General features: G+C 46.7%; 3 protein-coding genes across 5 annotated transcripts in view; 1 reads left to right on the forward strand and 2 right to left on the reverse strand.

Moving 5' to 3' along the window:
• The window catches only part of MOCOS (molybdenum cofactor sulfurase), a 61,912-nt gene extending 56,726 nt beyond the window's left edge, over positions 1 to 5,186 (reverse strand). The window contains exon 1 of one of the 2 annotated variants that reach the window (XM_050767204.1): positions 4,996 to 5,186. In XM_050767204.1, coding sequence (XP_050623161.1) covers positions 4,996 to 5,143 — 148 coding nt within the window. In that variant the 5' untranslated portion in view covers positions 5,144 to 5,186. The remainder of the gene's footprint in view (positions 1 to 4,995) is intronic. The other variant, XM_050767205.1, reaches the window with a different exon arrangement.
• The window catches only part of RPRD1A (regulation of nuclear pre-mRNA domain containing 1A), a 711,886-nt gene that overhangs the window by 528,258 nt on the left and 159,758 nt on the right, over positions 1 to 23,870 (forward strand). The window lies entirely within an intron of this gene.
• The window catches only part of ELP2 (elongator acetyltransferase complex subunit 2), a 41,168-nt gene continuing 35,721 nt past the window's right edge, over positions 18,424 to 23,870 (reverse strand). Inside the window, exons 20-22 of one of the 2 annotated variants that reach the window (XM_050767207.1) lie at positions 22,999 to 23,144; positions 22,033 to 22,146; positions 18,424 to 18,659 (exon numbers count right to left, since the gene is read on the reverse strand). In XM_050767207.1, coding sequence (XP_050623164.1) covers positions 18,503 to 18,659; positions 22,033 to 22,146; positions 22,999 to 23,144 — 417 coding nt within the window. In that variant the 3' untranslated portion in view covers positions 18,424 to 18,502. Of the gene's footprint in view, positions 18,660 to 22,032; positions 22,147 to 22,998; positions 23,145 to 23,870 lie in introns of those variants that run through there. The other variant, XM_050767208.1, reaches the window with a different exon arrangement.

Raw genomic sequence — 23,870 nt, forward strand, 5'->3', positions numbered from 1 at the left:
GGCAGCTGGGATTTTGATAGGAATTTCATTGAATCTATATATCAATTTGGGGATTATTGCCATGTTAACAATATTAAGTCTTCCAACCCATCAATACAGGATATCTTCCCATTTATTTAGGTCTTCTTTAATTTCTTTCAATGATGTTTTACAATTTTCAGTGTATGTCATACTTCTTTTGATAAATTTTTTGTGTATTTTATTATTTTTGATGCCTTAGGAACTATTTTTCTAATTTCATTTTCATAGTATTTATTGCCAATGTATAGAAATTGAACTGATGTTTGCATATTGATCTTATATCCTACCGCTTGGCTAAATTTGTTTTTAAATTCCAATAGTTTTGTGTGTGGATTCCTTGAAATTTTTTATATACAAAATTACATTATTGGCAAGTAGAGATAGTTTTACTTCTTTCCAATGCGGAACCCTTCTATTTTGTTTTCTTGCCTAATTGCCCTGGCTAGAGCCTCCAGTACAATGCTGAATGGAAGTGGTGAGAACAGGCACCTTTGTCTTGTTTCAAACTCAGGATGGAAGTTTTCAGTCTTTCACCACAAAGTATGATGTTAGCTGTGGGGGTTTTGAAGATGACCTTTATCAGTTGGTTAATTTTCCTTTCGTTCCTAGTTTATTGTGTTTGCACTCAATAAATATTTATTGAGCACCTACTATGTGCCAGGCATTGTTCTAAGTGCTGGGGACATAGCAATGAACAAAATAGAAGCTAGTATGATAATGGCAGAGGAAGACCTTAAACACAAACTACGTCAGGTGTTGAGACATACAGCTCACTTTTGGTTTTAAAAAAAAAAAAAGTGTAAGGGCTGGATACAGTGACTCACATCTATAATCCCAGGATTTTGGGAGGCCGAGGTAGGAGGATTGCTCGAGGCCAGGAATTTGAGACCAGAATAAGCAACATAGTGAGACCTCTTCTCTATAGAAATATATATCCAGGCATGGTGGTGCACACCTGTAGTCCCAGCTACTTGGGAGGCTGAGGCAAGAGGATAGCTTAAGACCAAGAGGTCAAGGTGGCAGTGAGCTATAATCATGCCACTGCATTCCAGCCTGGGTGACAGAGCAAGTCCCTGTCTCAAAAAGTGCGCACATGCACACATAGACAACCACTGGAAAGATACACAAGACATGAGTGACAGCAGTTGACTCTGAGGTGGCCACAGTGGCTGCAGCTGGAGTGAGAGGGAGGCTCCCTGGTGATTCTTCACCTTCCTTTGGCAACTTTTGAATCTGATACCATTAAATGTTGTATCAGTCCATTCTCACATTGCTATAAAGAACTACCTGAGACTGGGTAGTTTATAAAGAAAAGAGGTTTAATTGACTCACAGTTGCACAGGCTATATAGGAGGCATGGCTAGGGAGGTCTCAGGAAACTTTACAATCTTGATGGAAGGCAAAGCAAGCACATCTTAATATGGTGACGGGAGGGAGGGAGGGAGGGGGAGAGGGAGGGGGAGAGAGAGAGAGAGAGAGAGAGAAAGGGTGGGGGAGAGAAAGGGTGGGGGAGAGAAAGCACTTGTGAAGGGGGAGGTGCTACACACTTTTTTTCTTTTTCTTTTTCTTTCTTTTTTTTGAGAGAGAGAGGGTCTTGCTCTGTCACCCAGGCTAGAGTGCAGGGGCTCAATCTCGGCTCACTGAAATCTCCACCTCCTGGGTTCAGCCTCCCAAATAGCTGGGATTACAGGCATGTGCCACCATACTGGGCTTAGTAGAGATGGGGTTTTGCCATGTTGGCCAGGCTGGCCTCCCAAAGTGCTGGGATTACAGTTATGAGCCACTGCACCTGGCTAAAGAAAGTTTGTTTGTTTGTTTGTTTGTTTTGAGACAGTATTTTACTGTGTTGCCCAGGCTGAAGTGCAGTGGCGCAATCTCAGCTCACTGCAGCTTTGACTTCCCAGGTTCAAGCAATTCTTCCACCTCAGCCTCCTCAGTAGCTGGGACTGTAGGCATGAGCCTGCCTAATTTTTGTATGTTTTGTAGAGACGGGGTTTCACCATGTTGCCCAGGCTGTTCTTGAACTCCTGGGCTCAAGTGATCGGCCCACCTCAGCCTCCCAAGTGCTAGGATTACAGGCTTGAGCCACCATACCCAGTTTGTGCTACACACTTTAAACAACCTGATCTTGTAAGAATTCACTCTCATGAGAACTGCAAGGGGGAAATCCACTCCCTTGATCCAATCACCTCCTACCAGGTCCCTTGCCCAACACTGGGAACTACAATTAGACATGAGATTTAGGTGGGGACACAGAGCGAAACCATATCAAATGTATGACCTAGTCCAAAAAGATACTTTTAAAACAATGTTCTGAATCTTTTACTAAAGATTCAGAAATACAAAGCTACCAAACCAGAAGGCAGGCTTTTGTTCACCTAGGCATCAAGGCCACAGGTGAGACCTGGAAGCTGCTGGGGAGCGTCTCACACTGTGCCACAGTCTTCTGCAGGCCCAAGTAGCTATTGGAGAAAAAGCTGCTTTGGCTTTTGGTCCAACGGTTAATTTTGCAGGAAAAACAAAAGGGTGCGAAAGTTGTGTTAGATCAGTCATACATGTGATGTTAGGAGAAAGTCAGGCAGCATAGGGATTAATGGTACAGAATCCAAGTCAATCAACCCAGACTTGAATCCTGGCTCCACCACTAGCCACTCTGGGCCCCTGTTCCTTCATCTGCAGATGGGACAAAGGTTAAATGAGCTGGTATATGGCAGCACCTAGTCCAATGCTCGGGACACAGGTGTAGCTGCTATTAGAAACAGGTGAATGACACCAAAGTTAAATGGCATCAGATCTTCTTCAGGAAAGAGAATTCCAGAGTCAGCTCTAGGTCATCCTTGTCCAGTTCTCATTCCAGCATGATGAGTAGTCATCATTCAGCACGAAGGCTTCCAGAGACCCTTGACACACATCTGTGTATTCAATATGCTCCCTTCACAAAGGCAAGGAAGTTCCCATCCAAATCGCTAGGTAACACATTTCAGCCCTTAAAGCTTAAGCATTTAATTATTCTGAGCTACTACTTAACCAGAGAATTCTCAAACTGGCAGAAAAACTTCATGAGGGGAGAGGAGGAGCGAGGAAGAGATTATATTATTTTGGTTGGTTTTTCCTGCCCTCTCTCTGGCTTGTTTCTAGGAGAAAAACAAGTGGACATGTTCCAAGACTCCCAGCAGTGGGAGGGGCATCAGGTTAGTGCACAAATGTCCACTTTAACCATAATGTAGAGGAAATACGGGGAACTTGCATTAAATAAAAGATGCCCACAACACTACAAGAAATACAGTAAGCGGTAAAGGAGTTCTGAGGGCCAGTCTGGCTGACACATCCCAATTTTGCATTTGAGGGGGAATGTACTGTTCTTTGAGGAACAGGAGTGAAACCAAGAGGGGACAAGAATATAGCTCTACTTTCCCAGGGTAGCATTGAGGGGAGAGGTTGGCCAATAGTAGGCGTGAGAGATCACAGCTGGAGGAGATTTAGGGGATTAAGGAGGTGTGGTGCTGACATAATTACTCAGGTAGCCTTTAAGAGCTGCTTCAAAGAATGGAGAGCCTCCCTCCCCAGCACCTGTGGGCATTCATAGTCTCTGTCTATTTCTGAGTGGTAGGAAATTTCCATAATTAACAGATGAGAGAGACAGAATACAAAAGAAGGGTGAGGAGCTGTCTCCAGCAGGTGACCCTGGGACAGGGAAGGGTGAGGAGTGAATAGACAGAGGCTGGCAGAAGGCACCCCTGTCTCCCTCCTGACTCTCCCTACTTAGGAAGCCAGAGGAGACACACAGGAGGAGGCCACAGTTCTCACAGTCCCCAAAGGGAAAACACAGTTACCCTCCACAGCACTAGGAAGTGACCCGGAGCGCTGAAATCAGCTACCCAAGTAGTGAAACCTAAGTCATGGTTGCTGTTCTGCCCGGAAAAGGGGAGTAGTTACCAGTTGTTCATTGCGACAGAGCAGATGCACTCAAACCCCGGTGCCCTGTGCCACGAGGTGCCCACTTCACCTGCAGACCCTCCCTGACCGTCCAGTAGGCGGCTCTGGGGCTTGATGAAGCCCTGCACCCAAAGTCCCTGTCACAGGGATGAGTCACTAACTTGGGCCCGGGCAGCAGAGGGCCGGGTGGGCCAAGGCCAGATGGAGCTTGATTTGCAATTTCATCAGCCTGTTCCGCTCTGAGGAAAGGCACGATGTGATCTTGGTCTTCTTATCTAATTCACAGGCGCTCCCTGTTCTTAAAGGTGAAATCGCACTGTTTGCTAATTCTTCTAGTCCTCCAGCCAACTGGAGCTCAGAGGGATTGTTCTGACGCTGCAAGAGTGAGGAAAATGAGGTTTCGAAAATGAAAGCTGAATACGGGCTAACCCAGAGGAGTCTGCAGAGTGCAGCCTTGGGAGGCCCCTACCAGAAGGCCTTGGCCTCTGGGTGCCAACCTGGCGCGCCGGCAGAGGTGCTGTCCCAGCCCGGGCGCTGGCGGCCCACGCACCGCTCCTACCCCGGGCGGACATCCGAAGGGTCACGGCCGCTGGACATGCTGTCTTTTGCAACCCCGGCCCCAGCAGGCCCTTTAGAGTGAGGGGTCTCCCACAAGAGAGGGCAAGGACCATCCTAAGCCCTCTCGCGGAGGGCGGGAAAAGGGGAAGAGGGCTGGGTCAGTCCTGCCCACTGGAAAGTCTGAAGAGTAAGAGTAGCAAGAAGCCTTGGGACTGCAGGTGGGACCTCAGGGAGCCATGTCTACGAAGCGGACGCGTGGACACATCGCTCCTGGAGTTTTGATTCAAAATGCGCCCCAATTTATTCAAAATGCCCCAGTGGCCTCTGCGCACTGACCACCCCAGCTCCCTCCCTCACTGCTGAATGGCCAGGACCTTACTTGACAAATTAGGTAGCGCCGCTCTCACTAGCAGCAAAAGAGCCGTCCACGTCGGTTCCAGAAACCTCGTGTCCCCACGCCTGCCCCCGCTCCCGCCTCACCTGCCAGGCGGCCGAACTCGCGCGCCCGTAGCTCGCGCAGGCTGCCTGGGCCGTAGCCGTAGCCGTAGGCTAGCCGCGGTGCGCTCGGGTCCCGGGACCCCGCGAAGGCCGGCAGCTCCCGCCCCGACTCCGCCACGGCGCCGGCCATGGCTCTGGTTCGTCCATCCAGGCTGACCCGGCCCGGGAAGTGCGCGAAGCCTGCCCCCGGCGACTCCGCCCCTGCCGCGCCTCCCGGGCCGCCAGCCTGCAGCCTCTCGGAATCCACGGCCTAGGTGTGGCGCCCCGGCCGGACTTTCACTTCTGGCCCGCCCTTTTCCCACCTGGCCACGGGAGCGGGTGCCAGTCTTTAAGCAACCTCTCGATGGGTCCCACGAAGATGTTTCCAGACCCTTGGAATGCTAAGTTCAACTTTAGCTATGTTCCGCGGAGAGGCTGGTGGAAGAAGCAACGAGGTGATCTTTCCTGCTTGGCATCCTGGAACCCAGCGACCCTCCTCCTCGCAGGGGTCCCGGGACCCTCACCCTCTCAAGCAGGTACCGGCGTCTTGCGGGGGCGGGGGTAGGGGGCGTTCTCGGGTTGCTGCTACCCAGCGGGGCGCGTGCTTGCAGTTTGTGAGAATGCGGCTGAGCAAAGGTTAGAAAAGGGAAAAGATCAGGGATCCACGAAGCTAATGAATTCTCAGTGGCTGCACACCGTCGGAACCGGGAGGCTCGGGGGCTTTCCCTGGAGCCGGCACAGCAACTCCACGTGAGCTGAGCTTCCCCTCCCTCCCAACCTCCCAACCGCGCACTGGGCCCTCCTCCCTGCCTCCCCACCCCTGCATCCCGCCCCGCACTTCCCGCACGTGGGTGTAGCCGGGCCCTCTCTACTGAGGCAAGAGTGCCCTAGGAAAAGCCGCCCCTGTCCCGGACAGGGAGTGGAATAAGAGCACCTCCTCCCATCCCTACTCGGGCCTGCACCCAGAGCACCGGAGACACAGCGGCTCTGTCTTGGACAACAGGTGCTTCAACTGGGAGGGCCTGGCCAAACCTTATGCGCGGGAAGTGCGGAGCGGGATGCAGGGATGGGGCGGCAGTTGCAGACGTAAAGCCCAGGCATGCGGTTGTGGGGTGGGGGGAATCTCACGTGTGATCCCAGGTGCGGAACCCGCTGCTGGGAATGGGGTGGAAGCAAAACAGGTACTGCACGCCCAGGCGAAGTGCCTCGTGGGGAGTCGAATGTCATGGGTGGTGGACAGTGCGGAACCCGCTGCAGATGGGAGGCAGGTGCTGGGGGCTCACGGGAAATAACTCAGAGGCAGGCTCCGTGGAGAACCCAAGGCGGGCGATCAGGTACAGGCGGCCACAGGCCCTGGAAGCATACAGCGTGGGGACGAGGTGGGAAGAAGGCGTATGCCCCAAGAGCTCAACCTGTGCTGCATCCAGGCCAGCTGTCACCCAGGGTATGGGCTGCAGATGCCCTAGGATCCTTGCTGAAGCATGATGCGTACTGGTGCCCAGCATGAGAGCCATGGGAAGGCAGCACACAGCCCTGGCTCTCTGGCCCAGGCCCCTGATACCAGGCCAGAGAAAGGCCCGTCACTAAGAGCTCATTTTCCCCTGGCCGGAGACCCGGGGTCTGTGGACTGCAGCGCTGGAGTCCATGCCCAGGTACCCGTATTCCTCAGCGGCCTCTGCCCACTGACCACCCCAGCTCTCTCCCCCACTGCTGAACGGTCAGGACCTTACTTGACAAACACGCATAGTTGTTCGAGGAGGAGTGAATGTACTGATGGATGGATGCAGGCTTTTGCTCATTGACATCACTGCCTACCCCACCATCTGCTTGCCTTCTGGCCATGCTTCAAGAAAGCACTTTAGATGCTGGACTGTCTTCTGCGAATGTGGCTTTGGGCAGCGCTAATAACAAGAGCTACATACAGGGCCTCACTGTGTGCCAGGCACTGCACTGTGTACACTCTTACCTGTCCTGGTCGTTCAATAATCAAATATGCAGATCTAGGAGGTTGCTCTTACAGATGGGGAAGTTGAGGCAGAGAGAGGCAGAATAACTTGCATAAGGGCACACAGCTAGAAGATAAGCTAGCAGCTGGGAAGTCAGCCTCCAGAGCCCAGGCAGGGAAGTGTGTTTTGCTAACTCTCTGGTGTGAGCCTCTGTGGTTTCCAGGGCCTCAGTTTCCCCATCTAAGTTGAGAGAGGGGTGGGGTTGATCCTCCCAGCAGCTGTTCAGTGTGTCACTCCTCGCCCCTCCTTTTAAAGCCCTGCTTCCCAGTGAGAGTCTTCCCTAGGCCAGGGTTTCCAGGCATTCATTTGCATGAATCCCCTAGAGAGCCTATTCAAAGGCAGGTTCTGACTCTTTAAGTTTGAGGTTCTGTGTTTCTAAGTAGCCCAGGTGATGCTTATGCCTCATTCATGAATGGCACTCTGAGGAGGAGGGGCCTAGGTCGTTTCCCTGGGAATGCAAGGAGGACCTTTCTTCAAGGAGTTCTGCGGCCGACTAACCAACCACCGGTCCACGGGGGTGCTGCTTCAGACAAGCTTGCCCAGTAATGGACTGGAAGAAGCCAAGTCAGTGCAGAACTCCTGAAGGTTATTAAAAATCACTGAGTTACCGTTAATCAAGAAATACTTTAAAGCAGTTGGCTATGTCCATCCAGGGCACTGTGTGCTTGGGAGGGTGGATGTGAAGATAGTGCCTACAGCTGAGTAGGAAGATGAACCTACACTAGCCACAAGGCAATGTGGGCTGAATGCCCAGGCAGCACTGGTTCAGGATGCAGGTACAGGTTTCCAAGAGAGGAAGTGGCTACTTCCTAGCAAGATATCCAGGGAAGGTAACCCAAAGGAGGAAGCCTTTGAAGTGGGCCATAGCAGTGAGCCGGTCAAGAAGAGGGGAGGAATAGGATATGAGAAACACTGGGAATCTTGGCCTCTAATTGGCACCCTTAGGTGCATTTCATCAGGATTCCCTGGGCCGCTCCTACCAGAAAGAGACTATCAGAAGTCAGATTGCTTGCTGTCACCCTGCCTTAAGCAGAACCTCTATCCCCACCAAGGAATGTCTGACCTGGGAAGAGGAGTGATCTCCTGGGCCCTGTGCTACAGGCTGCCATGGCCACCTCTCACCTGGTCCAGCTGATGGCCTTGGGGCTTCCAAGCAAACTGAGCTGGTCCATGCTGAGGTCCCAGGAGGCCAGCTTCTGCACCTAAAGTTTACAGCTAGGTAGGAAAACAGCTCTTTCAACTCCCACTTACAGCCCTTTCTCACCTAAGAACTTGAAAAATTATGTGTCTATGAGTCAGTTGGGCAGACAGGTGAGATGCCCTCAATTTTGTACTTTAAATCTCTCCCCCTGTGTGAATCTTAGTCCCTGGTGCCGCTCACTGAGCCTAATTCCTTACCTCCTGATGATGTTTCCCCAAATCCCCTTGCTCCCAGGTTAACAACTCCCACCCCCAATGTCTCCTAGCAATGAATGGGCTCCATGTGCAAGAATTCTCTACTACATACAAAGCATTCATTCATGTATTCTTCCATTCATTCATTCATTCTTTCATTCACTCACTCACTTGCTCAGCAGAAGATGAATGAATGTCAGAGTTAGGCTCTGAGTTGGCGATGAAAAAACGACGAAAGGCAGGCTTTGAAGCTAGAAAGTGCCCTGTGGGTGATTTAGGTAGAACTATCCAAAGGCCATGACCAGATTGGATAAGCCTGTGAGAAATGGGAGCAGGGAAACCAGCTATAACTTCTTGCAACTGTCCTGGCTTGAAACACTAGAAGATTCACTTGAAAATTACTAGCGCTTTTGGCAGGGGCATTCATTCAGTGTTCAGTGGGCAGCTGCGCCCTGCTGCAAACATGGTAGGCACTAGGAAGACAACAGTTAGCAAGGCAGGCTCTGTGCCTGAGAGGCCCCTGGGACGGGGAAGGAGATAGATTCATAGTCAGGTCACCCCTCCAAGGCTGCAGAGTGCTGGAGAAGAGTCCTTCCCACAAAGGTCCAGGCTTGGGGTAAAGAGCCTCCCAGACCTGGGGCTGCTAGGAGACCTGCCCAGAGGGTCCTGGAGGAGGAGGTGGGGGAGGGAGAGCAGCATTCCATACTTAAAGGTCTAGAAGTGCAAAAAGGCTTAGAAAATTCCAGATGCAGGAATTTTAATGAAGCTGGAGCACAGACTGCCTCTCTGTGGGGATAAGTGCGAAGGGGAGTGAGAGAAGTAAGAGGGGTCAGACTTTCTGGTACAGAGAAGAAAGCTGACCTTGGTCCAGAAGGGACAGGAACACTCTAGAGTCTCCTCCTGAGAGTGGCTGGATCAGGGGTGTGCTTAGACCCCAGGCAGCAGTGGAGGAGGTGGGAGTGGGGAGGTTGCAGGGAGCACTGCTGTCAGAGGCTGGGCAAAAGTCCTGGTGAAGAGCAGTGAGGGCCTGGTCTGAGGCCCAGATCATGCAGAAGTGATGAAATTCAGGGACTAATGGGACTGAAGACTGGCCCAAGGTGACTTGATGCTGTCAGACTGGGATACTGAGTGGACACAGGGAGTCTCAGGCACAGGGAGACAATATGGAACTCGGTTCAGGACATCTCAGTGGAGATTCAGGGCTCAAAAGGGATAGAGTGTCTGGGGTTGGAGACTTGAGTCATGTCAGGGGCTTGTGCACAGGTCATCTCAGGAGCTCTCAAGTGTTTAGGGAAAGAGGACAGAGCCCTGGGGACAGTGGCATTTAAAGGGTCTCTGTCTCATGCCACAGGTGGGAAGGCTCAGAGAAGTGCAGAAGAGAGCACCTTGGCAATATCTAAGGCCATAAGGCCAATTAGGACAAGGGTTAAACTTAAACAATTAGGAGAGACTGTTAAACTTGTTGGGTAGGCGGTATATGCAGTGGTCTAAGCAGGAACAGCTCTATTATTACCAGGCGGGGATGGCAGCTCCACTATAATGGTCAAGTCCTAACTGGTGAGTAAGGGTAGAAGTTTTCCCACTGGCAACCCCCCTGAAAACCTTGGCCTCCTAGTCTGGAAGATATTAGGTTGGTGCGAAAGTAATTGCACCTTTTGCATCAAAATGGCAAGAGCCGCAATTACTTTCGCACCAACCTACAGTTGGGGGCTGCAATTTTGAGGGATCAAATTTCCCACCAAATTTATCAGGATAGGAATAGGTATGTCCAAGAAGGCTGAATTTGGTTTGGATAATGAAATTAACTTAAGTGTGTCCTACTAGAGTGCAATGCACACTTTTCCAACAATGAGAGCTCACAAACCTGGATATCCTGGTACCTAGGAAATCAGAAGTGGGCTGGCACAGGAAGCAGTGAGACAGACACAGCATTGGAGCAAGTTTCTCTCCAAAGACTGGCAGAGTGCCCCAGCAGAAACTGAAAGCAGTGGAAAGAAAGGTCAGAAACCCCAGGAAGTTCCCTCCCCTAGACTGACACAAGACCTTTCCTGTGAATAGAAACTAAAAGGGCAGTTCAACATCATGACATGATTGGGAACAAGGCTCCATTATATCTAATGTTTGAAACAACCAAACCCACCAGTACTAGGCTGACCACAGGACTGAGAGGGTGGAGGGCCCACAGCAGCAGTCTTCCTGGCACTGTCTTCCCAGGGGCTTGGCTTCTCCCATGTTCATTCATGAGCAGATCCACTGGGCCAGGCCAGCCCCTTCTTGGTCCCTTCTATGCTAGCACCTCCTTCCTACTCTTCGCCCCCTACCCCTTTATACCACCAAGACAGGAATCTCAGATACTCTATTTACTGACTGGCAGATTACATTTGAGAATGGTTTCTCCACCAGCCATCAATGTTGTCAAACTCATTCATCCCTGAATTCAGCAAATATGTGACAATACACTGCCAGATACTGTGGACAACAGGAAAACCATCTGATGGCCAGGTGTTTAGGCTTTAGCAGGCTTGTACAGGGGGCTCACATTGCTTGCCCATCCTGTATCCATTGGCCCCTCTGATTTTGCTTTGGAAAACCACCCCACATTAGAGCAGCCATGTGATCTCATTGGGACCTACTCTGCCTCTAGGCCAGCATAGGTGATCTCACAGCTCATTACATCAGATGGGCAAGCACAAGTCACTCAATGTGTGGCTTTCCCCTGCCCACTGTGATTAGTTGAGGAATGGTCCAGTCAGAGTAAAGTTAGAGACTTAATGCTAAGGGTTATTTCCTTTGATATTAACAAGGAAAAAAGTAACGTAGGGGCTGTTTGCATTCCTCTTACGGCAATGAGGAATAGCCTCAGGAGTAAGCTGCCATGTGGCCAGGCATGGTGGCTTACCCCTATAATCCCAGCATTTTGGGAGGCCAAGACAGAAGGATGGCTTGAGTCCAGGAGTTCAAGATCAGCCTGGGCAACATAGTGAGGCCCTGTCTCTATTAAAAATAATAACGGGCCAGGCCCAGTGGCTCACGCCTGTAATCCCAGCACTTTGGCAGGCTGAGGCGGGTGGATCACCTGAGGTCAGGAGTTCAGGACCAGCCTGGCCAACGTGGTGAAACCTCGTCTCTACTAAAAATACAAAAATTAGCTAGGCATGGTGGCATGTGCCTGTAATCCCAGCTACTCAGGAGGCTGAGGCAGGAGAATCACTTGAACCCAGGAGGTGGAGGTTGCAGTGAGCTGAGATCAGGACACTGCACTCCAGCCCGGGCAATAAGAGCAAAACTCAGTTTCAAATAATAACAAAAGGAGAAAGCTGCCATGGAAAGGGCAGAGCTGAGCAAACTAGAGAAAGGAAGGCAGGGCCCATATCAGACTGCACCTGAAGCCTATCCCACCACTGAACTTTTTTCAGTCATATGAGCCAGTAATTCCTTTGTGTTTGAGATGAACTTCCTTACAAAAGAAGGCATCTACCTGACACAGCATAAAACATACACAAAGATAGAAGATAGAAGGTGACAAGTGCCATAAAAGGAAATTGGAATAAAATACTACGGAATTCAGAGAGAGAAAAAAAAGAATACCTGAGGGGTTTACTAAAGGCTCTATGGAGGTGACATGAGCTGAGCTTTATTTAATCATAATAGTAGCAGATACAAACCACTGCTGTCTTATTTATATCCCAGGCACCAAACTAGTGTTTTTCATACATTGGCTCATTTAATTCCCAGGACAATCCTACAAACTGGTTACTGCTGTTCTACCTTTCTGCCAGAATGAAGCACCCCAGTTCTCTGCTGAACACACGGGCATCTGCAATAAAGATTTAATTTCCTAGCTTCTCCTGAAGCTAGGTATGACCACAACACTAAATTCTGCCTGAGGAGACTAAGTAAAATCATATGGGACTTCCAAGAAATGTTTTTAAAGTCACGGGCAGGCCTTTCTTCATGCCTTCCTCCTCTTTACTGGCTGGAATGCAAAGATCATGGCAGGCGGCCAAGCAGCCATCCTGGAAGGTGAAAGCCTCATACTGAGGACGTCAGACAGCGAAATAAGAGCCTGGGTCCTTGATCCTGTAGACATCTCCCTGCCCATCCTGGTCTGTCTGCCTTGACTCCTTTCATATGAGAGAAATAAACTTTTAACTTGTGTAAACCAGAAAGAAAATTTTACAATGTTTTTCACACACAGTTGAATGGCAGCCAGACTCATACACTAATCTTATCTCCACTTTTAGAAATGAGGGGAACAGCTTGTCCACAGTGATAGCCAGTGTGAGCTGGGTTTCTGTTGCTTGACTCATTGAGGTTCCAACCCTTACCTAGACTTCCCTATGAAATATCTAGAACTTGGTCAGGAGAAAAGATGTAGGGGAAAATGTCAGCAAAAGCCAAAAACTAAGGGTAGCAGGGGCAGAAGTGAGAGTCTGGAGTGAAAGGTGACATAATTTGCTTATTCCACTGAGCAGGAAGAGGCTCCCTTTGCATGCCTCTGTTGGCGGGCAGTTTGGGGACAGTCAGCAGGCACCTGGCTGCAGGGGAGGCCCCGCAAGAGCAGTCTTTGTGGAGCTGTGCCTTCCACCCCAGGAGGAGCTTCTCGGACAAAGCATGGCCTCTCTCCTTCACTCTGGTGTTTCACTTGGTTCTGGGTCCCAGATACTTTTTTTTTTTTGAGATGGAGTCTCACTCTGTTGCCCAGGCTGGAGTGCAGTGGCTCAATCTTGGCCCACTGCAACCTCCTCCTCCTCCTGGGTTCAAGCGGTTCTCCTGCCTCAGCCTCTGGAACATCTGGGATTATAGGTGCCCACCACCACACCTGGCTTTTTTTTTTTTTTGTATTTTTAGTAGAGATGGGGTTTCACCATGTTGGCCAAGCTGGTCTCGAACTCCTGACCTGAAGTGATCTACCTGCCTCAGCCTCTCAAATTGCTGGAATTACAGGTGTGAGCCACCACGCCCAGCCCAGGTGCCAGATCTCTGAGTCCACCAGAGTGTGGGGCTCAGAGTCCTCTATCCACCAACCACACGCAGCCATCCCACATTCTGTCTCTCTTCTGGCCTCAGCCTCATTGTCCTTGGAGTGCCAGTCTCTTATTTCAGCGTGGCAGAGCCTTACTACTGGACCATCCACTACATGCTAGGAGGGGAAGAATTCCTCACGATGTAACACTTCTTGTATTTAACTTATGGATATGCTCATTCTTTTTTCCATTTAACAATTCTTTTTTTTTTTTTGGAGACGGCCTCGCTCTTTCACCCAGCTGGAGTGCAGTGGCGCGATCTCGGCTCACTGCAAGCTCCGCCTCACGGGTTCACGCCATTCTCCTGCCTCAGCCTCCCCAGTAGCTGGGACTATAGGTGCCCTCCACCATGCCCAGCTAATTTTTTTGTATTTTTAGTAGAGACAGGTTTTCACCGTGTTAGCCAGGATGGTCTTGATCTCCTGACCCCGTTATCCCCCCGCCTCGGACTCCCAAAGTACTGGGATTACAGGCGTGAGCCACCGTGCCCTGCCTTTTCATTTAACAATTCTTACAAGGAAATTTTAAATATATTAAAAAATTAGGCCGGGCACGGTGGCTCAAGCCTGTAATCCCAGCACTTTGGGAGGCCGAGACGGGTGGATCACGAGGTCAGGAGATCGAGACCATCCTGGCTAACATGGTGAAACCCCGTCTCTACTAAGAAATACAAAAAACTAGCCAGGCGAGGTGGCGGGCGCCTGTAGTCCCAGCTACTTGGGAGGCTGAGGCCGGAGAATGGCGTGAACCCGGGAGGCGGAGCTTGCAGTGAGCTGAGATCCGGCCACTGCACTCCAGCCTGGGCTACAGAGTGAGACTCCGTCTCAAAAAAAAAAAAAAAATTAGAATAGTATGACCACCCCACCACTGCCCAGCTTCACTAATAATCCACACATCTAAAACCCACCTAATCCTTGCCACACACACAATCATTATGAAACAACCTAAGACATAAATTCATTTCATCCATAAATACTGCACGTATGATTCAAAAGAACTTTTTTTTTTTTTTTTTTTTTTTTTAAAGAAACCAAGGCTGAGGTGGGAGGACTGCTTGAGCCCGGGAGTTCAAGACCAGCTTAGGCAACACTTCAAAACCCAGTCTCTAGAGACAAAAAAAAAACAATCATAACCACAGCCCCACTGTCATATATTTAAATGTTGTTTCCTTAAAATCATCAAATATCCAGGCAGAGTTCAAATTTGCTTTGTCCCTTAAGTGTATTTTTACAAGACTGATTGGCTAGTGCAGATCAGGATGCAAACAAGGTTCATACATTGCACTGGATTCACATGTCTCAAGTATCTTTCAATCTCCAGGCTTCCTTTCCCTTTTCCTCTTGTAATGTATTTGTTGAAGAATCTGGGTCCCTCTGTAGTCACTCCTCTCCCCATTCTCAGCCCCTGGTAACCACATACCTGTTTTCTGGCCCTATCATTTTGTAGGGTCCACTTTGTACTGATGTACTTCTGACTAGGTATGTTTATGTTCAAGCATCAGAGCCAAGGCCCAAACCTCTGCCCTGGCCCTCCTTCTGCTGTGGCCCAACTTACCTGAGCTGGGCTCTCTGCCTCCCTGCCTGTTAATCCTAGAAGTGGGCTCCGAGGAAAGAGAAGGAGGAGGGAGGGAGCTGGGGAGAGCAGCTTGTTACATGGACATCAGGGCTGTTCCCACTAGCAGCAACAGCTTTGTGTTAGCTTGGCTCCAATTTGAATGAAATATTCCAAGGCCATTTTCCCCAACATGTTGTTACCAAAAAAAACCAAACCTCCCAGCATGCAGAAAAATTGAAAGACTTGTACAATGAACACCCCTTAAGGAGTTTCTACCATTAACATTTTATTTAAAGGGTTTGGGACTCTGAAGTTTAATGTTTGTGAAATGTTATGAGCCAGACCCTCCACATTGAAAATTCTCAATGTAAATTAATTTGTTAAATGCTCTTAGAATTCCTACAATAAAGACACCTATCTAACTTTAGTTAGCCCTGTGTTTCCCGAATATATCTTACTTTGGAGCACTTTTTTTTTTGGTACCAATTTACATCCTGGAAAATGTTGTTTACCATGCTTTAAAAAACACTGTGGTAAAATAAAGATAATATTTACCATCGTAACTATTTTAGAGTGTACAGTTCAGTCGATATACAGTATTCACATAACTGTGCAATCAATCCCCAGAACTTTTTGTCTTGCAAAACTGAAACACTATACCCATTAAACAACTCCTCATTTCCTCCTCCCCCAGAGCTTGGAAACTACCATTCTACTTTGTTTCTATGCGTTTGACTGCTCTAGATACTTAATATAAATGGAAGCATACAGTATTTGTCTTTCGGTGACTAGCTTACTTCACTTAGCATCATGTCCTCAAGATTCATCCATGTTGCAGCATGTGTCAGCATATCTTCCTTTTAGAGGTTGAATAATATTCCATTGTATGAATACATATTTTGTTGATCATTCACCCACTGATGGACACGTATTGCTTCCATCTCTTAGCTACTGTGAATAATGGTACTGTGAGTATGGGCATACAAAACTACCACTAATATTTTACAGTGCTGGCTTCATATCTATCCATGTGTCCGTCACTCCACCCATCTTATTTTTTATTTATTTCTTAAGTTACAGACCACAGTAACTTCCCTTAAACATGTCAGTATACACATCAATGACCAGCATTCATTGTTTTTTTCCAAGTCATTTTGAACTGCTGTAGCAATGGGTAATATAGCCTCAAACGCACACACACAAACACATGCGTCACTACAGAAAACTTTTCCTGGCAGACAGGAAAGGGCGCGTTGTTGATGATGTCATTTTAATTAACATAAAACCACCATCACCATTTAGGAATAGCCTGGGTAACAAGGGCTGCGTCATAGACTGCCACTTTTGCCATCCTGCTCAGAGCAGGGCCATGCCTAACCCATATCTGAGGATTGCTTCAGATATTATGAATTGCTTCAATATTATGAATTACTACAATTCAAAATAATTGCTTCAGATATCATGAATTACAATACGGTTCAAAGGTGCTTTAGCAGATGAAGACATAAGTGTGTAAACACATATGAATTACAATGCAGACTGCCCAGATGTGTAGCAAGTCCTCTGAATGTTTACTAAACTGTAAGGTGATTGCTAAGGAAGATGCCTGAGGACCATTTGGGAAAACTGACAACTTGGAAACTCAGTCACTCTAGGCGAGGCCTACTTTCAGATAACCTGGAGGGTTCTGTGCTGGGAGGGGAGCTAAAGGACTAAGTTAGGCCTCTGAATCTGCTCTGGAAGCCTGCATGCACTTGGGTCAGAATAAGCCCGTGTGTCAATGTGAGTAAAGATTCCTCAGCTGATAGCAGGGAAATGGGCATGGCATTTTGGTCTCTGAGGTTCAAAGCTCAGATGCTCACTGCCTTGGTACACACACGCACATACCCCCCATCCCCCAGCTGAGGGCACAAGAGTATACAGATGCAATAGTCTAAAGTACATTGTTCAAATATGGATGGCCATGAGCCACATGTGGCTATGCAGCACTTAAATGTGGCTAGTCTGAACTGAGAGAGGCCCTATAAAATACTTCAGTACAGGTTTTAATATTGATTACAGGTTGACATAATAATATTTTGGATATACCGTATTAAAGGAAATGGGTCATTAAATTTCACCTGTTTCATTATGTGGCTACTTGAAAATTTTAAAATTACATATGTAGCTCACACTATAAAACACAGATTAGAAATACTCTATAGCACTGACCTAGAAACATCCATTTAGGTAAAACATTGTAACCCCTTTGGAAGCAAAATATGTTAAATAATGGTGTAAACTCCCACCAAGAAAATCCTCACCTTCCTCCTTTCAACACATTTATTATATACAGCCTTCACTGCATTGTCAATCTGTCAGATGGCTCTATGTTCCAACAGGGTCAGAATAGTCCTCTGCTCACACCAGCCGTGTTCACAGTACTTCCCATGTCTTCCCCGTTAACCTCTCTCCACCCAACACCCAGGCTCCCAACTCTCCTGGCTGCCTCCAGCCCACAGCTGGCACAACTGACAGGCTGTTTCCAGCACCCTTTTCTTCTTTCTGCATCCTCCCTGGAGGACATACATCCCTCATCTTGTGACTTTAGCTATCACATAAATTCAGATGTTTCGGAACTCTATTTTTTACCTTCTACATCTATCAGTTTAAATGTCAGAATATTTTACTTTCGGTAAAGCCCTAAAAAGACGAATCTATGTACTTCTAAAGAACAAAAGAAATGATTGGCTGCAGCTCAAACCTACAACTGCTTGCCAAACTCTACAATGTCTGGCATATGCTAAAAAGAAGGGGATCAAGACAGAGCACACTTGGCGTGGTATGCTTATCTACAGAAAATGTTAAAATAAAAATTAAGTAATCTAGGTTTCCTATCTTGTTTTTCCTATGTCTACTCTCTGAAGAGGGCAATAAATAAGGAAATGTCCCAAAGAGGGACAAATGAAGTCCCAAAATAACACAAAATTGGGCAAATCCAGTCATGAAGAAAGAACAGAGGTTCTTAAATTGGGACACACAGAGGCAGGTCTGTGGGTCTAGGAATCTCTGAACGTATGTGCAAAGTTCTGGGTATGTGTACATATGTTATATAACAAAGTGAAGGGTCCATAGCTTTCATCGCATTTCAAAGGGTCTAGCACTCAAATAAGGACTACCGCTATGTAACTTAAAAAATGAAACTCAGGTCGGGCGCAGTGGCTCATGCCTGTAATCCCAGCACTTTGGGAGGCCAAGGTGAGCAGATCACCTGAGATCAGGAGTTTGAGACCAGCCTGGTCAATGGTGAAACCCAGTCTCTACTAAAAATACAAAAATTAGCCAGGCATGGTGGCGTGTGCCTCTAGTCCCAGCTACTCAGGAGGCTGAGGAACCTGGGAGGTGGAGGTTGCAACAAAGCAAGACTCCATCTCAAAAAAAAAAAGAAAAAAAAAAGAAACTCAGTTCTATTATGAAGGCAAAGATGATCTATTTACCTGATATTATTTTAAGATAGCAGTGACTGCAAGCATGTAGTTATTAAGTCCATTACAGTGCACATTTATTGACTCTGTGTATCTTCACAGTGTGATCTTCACCACAGCTTGCAAAATGCAACCACTCAGCATCTTCTGCTTCCTTGTGTTCAGTTTTTCCACTGCAGTTCTTCCAGCATAATTTTCTGATAGCAAGTGTATGACTTTGGCTAAAACAAAGATAGAGAAGTCATGAAATGTTTTTCCAATTAATGGTGTAAACATGAATGGAAGTTACAACCTGAAAATTGAAATGTACAGGTTTTAAAATACCATCGTTAACATTTTAGCCATTTTATTTTAACCTGGAAAATATTTTACTATACTTACATAAAACTGCAAGACTAAATTTTAATCTTACTCACTGGCAATAACATCACCAAAAGGAGCAAGAAACAGACAATGAATCTCTGTCAAGTGTTGTTTAAAAAATACAAAAAATAAAAATTTTTTAAATAAATGTTGTTTTAATGATCAATGGAATTTCATGAAATGGATATTCCAGTTAGTCTTTTAGATAACATTACTAAATGTATTTATAACGATTTCAACTTTACTATATATTCTAGATTATTTTATTTTTTTGACATCCCTGTGAGGGGGATGGAATTGCATTTTTAATACTGGGTAAAGAAAGACAATGAAAGATTTAACGTACTGCCCAGTGAAGGAGTCTTGGTCTCCAGTGTGACCTCTAACTGCGTGACCTTGGGCAAGACCATCATATTAATGCTCCCTACCCCCTACACCCCCAGCCCTTTAAAAAGGCAGACCCAGAATATTACCAAGGTATGTTAGTAACAAATCTCTACGAAAATACAACTTCTTCTATAAATTTAACCTCCAAATTAGCTTCCCAAACCAGAAACGACTAAAGTGAAAAACCTAAGTAGGTTTTAGGGCAGTAAACACTGAAAACAATACCAGAACACTCACATTACACTCTCATTTGCTGACAGTCCCTGTCACCAGATGCATTCTCATGATTAAAAGGGAAGAATGAAGTCATGAAACCCATTTTAAAAAATCAGTCCTCCTGAACCTATGCAACAAGATGACTGCGAGCCCTTACAAATAGTCACTCTGGGAGGTTATAACAGTGCTGCTGTGCCTCAACTGTTTTCTGAAATTACTCTAGAGAAAATGCCTCCATATTATGCAGACTATGATTTGAGTACTCTCAATGATAGCTCATATTCCTCTGAGGATGAATCTGACTGTTGAAAGCACCTGGAAGTAAGCTTTATAATAAATATAAATGGCAAGCTTAATAGATATGAATGGCAAGCTTTAAAAAGAGGAAACGATTGAAATAACACCATAAAAGGCATTATAATTTGTTTTCTTGCATCACTAGTAAGCTAGTTCTGAACACAATTCCTACAGAGAAGTTCCAAGAATATTTTAAGTGATAGCAACATAAGTGGAATCTCAATTATTATGGATTAAAGTTCTCTCATTTCATTAAAAGAATGATTTGAAGTAGTGAAATTATTGAAATAAACATATGTGGTATAATTCTTTCCAAGGGAGTTACTTTGAGGAACAGTACTCGTTTGGCTATGTAAAGCTTTGAGATAGTGGGTTTCTTTTTTCTTTTTGGTAATGTCCTTTAAATCCAGCATATTAACATGTCACATTTAAGAAGATAGGGAGCTTGGCAAACCAACCTAAAGGGTAGTGTTTGCTTATATTACCTTTGTAAATCTATTACTAGCAAAAGCTTTCATTTGAACAGTATTTGGAATTTGGTAACTGAAATATTAGCAATCCAAATAATATGTTAAGTCATGCATTAGTTCCATCTTGCAAATCCTAAGTCACCATAATGACCAAAGGAAAAAACAACCCCTTCAGACAAAAAACTCAAATTCTATACATGTTCCCTTCCTGCACTTTCTAAGTGGCTTCCCGCCAGTGTCCCACATGGGGGCCATCGAAGAGGTCTTCATACCAGGTTAGAGGTGAAGGGAGCACTGTGGGCAGGCAAAGTGGAAGGAAGGGGTGCCTTTCAAATGCCTGAAGCATAGAATTTCAACAGATTTCTTCCCTCTTCAGCAAGCCAACAGCACAAACTAGTTCAACTGCTAAACCCAGCCCAGAGAGGCAGGAGGGAAGCCATGGGGGCATGGCAATATCTCATTTTAATAAATATAATTATAATGAGCACTAACATGTTTGGTTGACATGACAAGATCTGCTGGATGAAATATCTTATAAAAGACATTGCTCATAAATCTCTCTCCATTAAGCACTCACCCTCATCATATTGTCATTTGAAACTGCTATTTGAAATTGTATTTTCAACAGTACAGATATATGAAGGTTGAAAAAGCCTAAGAAAATATGACACAGAATGATACGAGGAGCTTTCTGAACGTTTATATTTTTTTAGGGGGGACAGGGTCTCACTCACCCAGGCTGGAGTGCAATGGTGTGATTATGGTTTGCTGCAGCCTCAACCTCCTGGGCTCAAGTGATCCTCCCACTTCACCCTCCCAAGTAGCTGGGACCCACAGTCATGCGCCATCACATCTGGCTAATTTCTTTTATTTCTGGTAGAGACCGGGGGTCTCACTATGTTGCTCAGGCTGGTCTCAAACTCCTGGGCTCAAGCAATCCTCCCATCTTGGTGTCCTAAAGTGCTAGGATTACAGGCATAAGACAACACACCCAGCCACATTTAGACATTTTTAAAGAATAAAATCTGGGCCGGGTACAGTGGCCCATGCCTGTAATGCTAGTACTTTGGGAGGCCAAGACAGGAGGATTGCTTGAGCCCAGGAGATGCAGACCAGCCTGGTCAACACAATGAAACCCCATCTCTACTAAAAATACAAAAAAAAATTAGCCGGGTGTGGTGGTGCGTGTCTATAGTCCCAGCTATCTTGGAGGCTGAGGTAGGAAGACTGATTGAGCTCGGGAGGTGGAGGTTGCAGTGAGCTGGGATCTTGCCACTGCACTCCAGCCTAGGTGACAGAGTGAGACCCTGTCTCTCACACACACACACACAAAGAATAAAACCTGTAAAAGGGTAGATTAAAAGTGATCCCTGCTGTCTAGGTGGGTGGGATGGGGAGGAGGCTGTAAACAGTAGGTGCTCTATGCCAGCTCAGGTGGCAAATGCACGAGGCCCAGGGCATAAGCCTTGCTATGCCTGAAAGCTCCACTGCAGGATCTGAGGTGAAGGGTTCAATCATAAGGATACGACTACCAAAGTGCAATCCAGAATACGTTTAAAAATCACAAACATTTTGAATCAAATTAAGAATCTGTAGTCAAATTCCAAAACACCATTATGAAAATCACTTTCATCTCAAATGGTTGTTTATAAAAACAATATTATGCATGCAAGCAATTTGGTCAAGCAAACTTTTAAAAATCAAGTGCAATATATCAATTTCAGATTACCACAAAACAAAGTGGTAGACACCATGAATAAAGATATATGTCCCTCTCCATGAAAATGTGGCATCAAATTTGCCACGAAAGACCCCACAATTTCTAGTTAATCTGATGGAAACAAAAATAGGAAAGAAATACCTTTGACTTGTTTCTACACAGTGGGTCCAGTCATTTATTTCTGGAACTTGATCAGTCTTTTTCCAGGTGTATAAGCAAATCTTTCCACACTCCAATCCCACTGCAACCACATATCTGTTTTTAAGGGAGGGGGACAAAAGTGACTAACTTAGCATGAAATTCTGTTATGGCCGTCATTGCTCTAAAGTAGTTCTTCACAGTGTCCCAACTGTCCCTGCCTTACAAAAGACTCTGCAGGCATCAGCCCAGGACATGCTGCACTGCTCTGCTGTGTCCTCAAGGAGCCTCCACTTTACAGGGGCTGCACACAGATTTATCTGTATCCTCTGCTGGCAAAGCCCATGAGCCAGTGTTTCCCCAGCTGGCTACAGGGACCCTTGTTCCACTGAAGACGCTTGTTACAGAAAAAGTACCACAGTCCTAGATTTGGTGAAGTAAGACTCTTTGAGCCATATTCCTAACCTGTATTTTACATTCTGAATCATTAGGTTCTATCAATTCAAAAATTATTATGAGAAACATAACCATTTTGGAAAAGACAGTAACTGAGGCCAGGCGCGGTGGCACATGCCTGTAATCCCAGCACTTTGGGAGGCCGAGGCAGGTGGATCACTTGAGGTCAGGAGATCAAGACCTGCCCGGCCAACATGGTGAAACCTCATCTCTACTAAAAATGCAAAAAAAATCAGCCAGGTGTGGTGGCGCATGCCTGTAATCCCACCTACTTGGGAGGCTGAGGCAGGAGAATCACTTAAACTCAGGAGGCAGAGGTTGCAGTGAGCAGAGATCATGCCACTGCACTCCAGCCTGGGTGACAGAGTGAGACTCCATCTCAAAAAAAAAAAAAAAAAAAAGAAAAAGACAGTAACTCAGAGGCCAGGAGAATTCACAAATGAAATGACATGAGGGTTACGTATTAAGAAACCAAGTGGTCCCCTTAAAACTAAGCCCCACACAGAGACTGACCGTTGAGAAGGGTGGAGCGCTGGGTGGAGCGCTGGGCAGACGCTGACAGCTGTCACAGCCCCACCCACATCCAGGACTGAGGAGCAGGGGCCAATGTTATGCTCAATACAGTCATCAGTGGAGTCGCACTCACCCCAGACAACCACCTAATACAGACAGATCACACACTGTAAAGCCTTCTCTCTGCAAGGTTTCTAGCAATGCACTACAGTTTCATTGGCAAAGATACAACAAAGTATTTGCTCCGGTATTTTTTTAAATGCATCATTTACATTTGTGTATGATGTGCCAGGACTTGAGAACATTTCAAGCATCACAAAGAAGGCACAGTACAGCAGACATGCGTCTGTGAGAGCTCACTTTGGTCCAAAGACAAAACGTTCCTGCCCAGAGACCAGACAGAGGTGTCTAACATGCCTTCTACACGCACAAATTGGTTACGATCCAGTGGAGTCCCATCAGTAGGCTCATGCACTTCCCCAAGAAGCTACTACAAAATGTTTAAGAATTAATCAGCTTTTGGGCCAGGCGCAGTGGCTCACGCCTGTAATCCCAGCACTTTGGGAGGCCAAGGCAGGTGTATCACCTGAGATCAGGAGTTTGAGACCAGCCTGGCCAACATAGTGAAACCCTGTCTCTACTAAAAATATAAAAATTAGCTGGGCGTGGTGGTGGGTGCCTGTAATCCCAGCTACTAGGGAGGCTGAGGCAAGAGAATTGCTTGAACGTAGGAGGTGGAGGTTGCAGTGAGCCAAGATCGTACCATTGCACTCCAGCCTGGGCAACAAGAGTGAAACTCTGTCTCAAAAAAAAAAAAAAAAGAACTAATCAGCTTTCTAGCTCTTTCTCTACACTGTCCATTGCTCAGGGAA

This window comes from Macaca thibetana, chromosome 18 (assembly GCF_024542745.1).
Source record: "Macaca thibetana thibetana isolate TM-01 chromosome 18, ASM2454274v1, whole genome shotgun sequence".
Taxonomy (NCBI): domain Eukaryota; kingdom Metazoa; phylum Chordata; class Mammalia; order Primates; family Cercopithecidae; genus Macaca; species Macaca thibetana.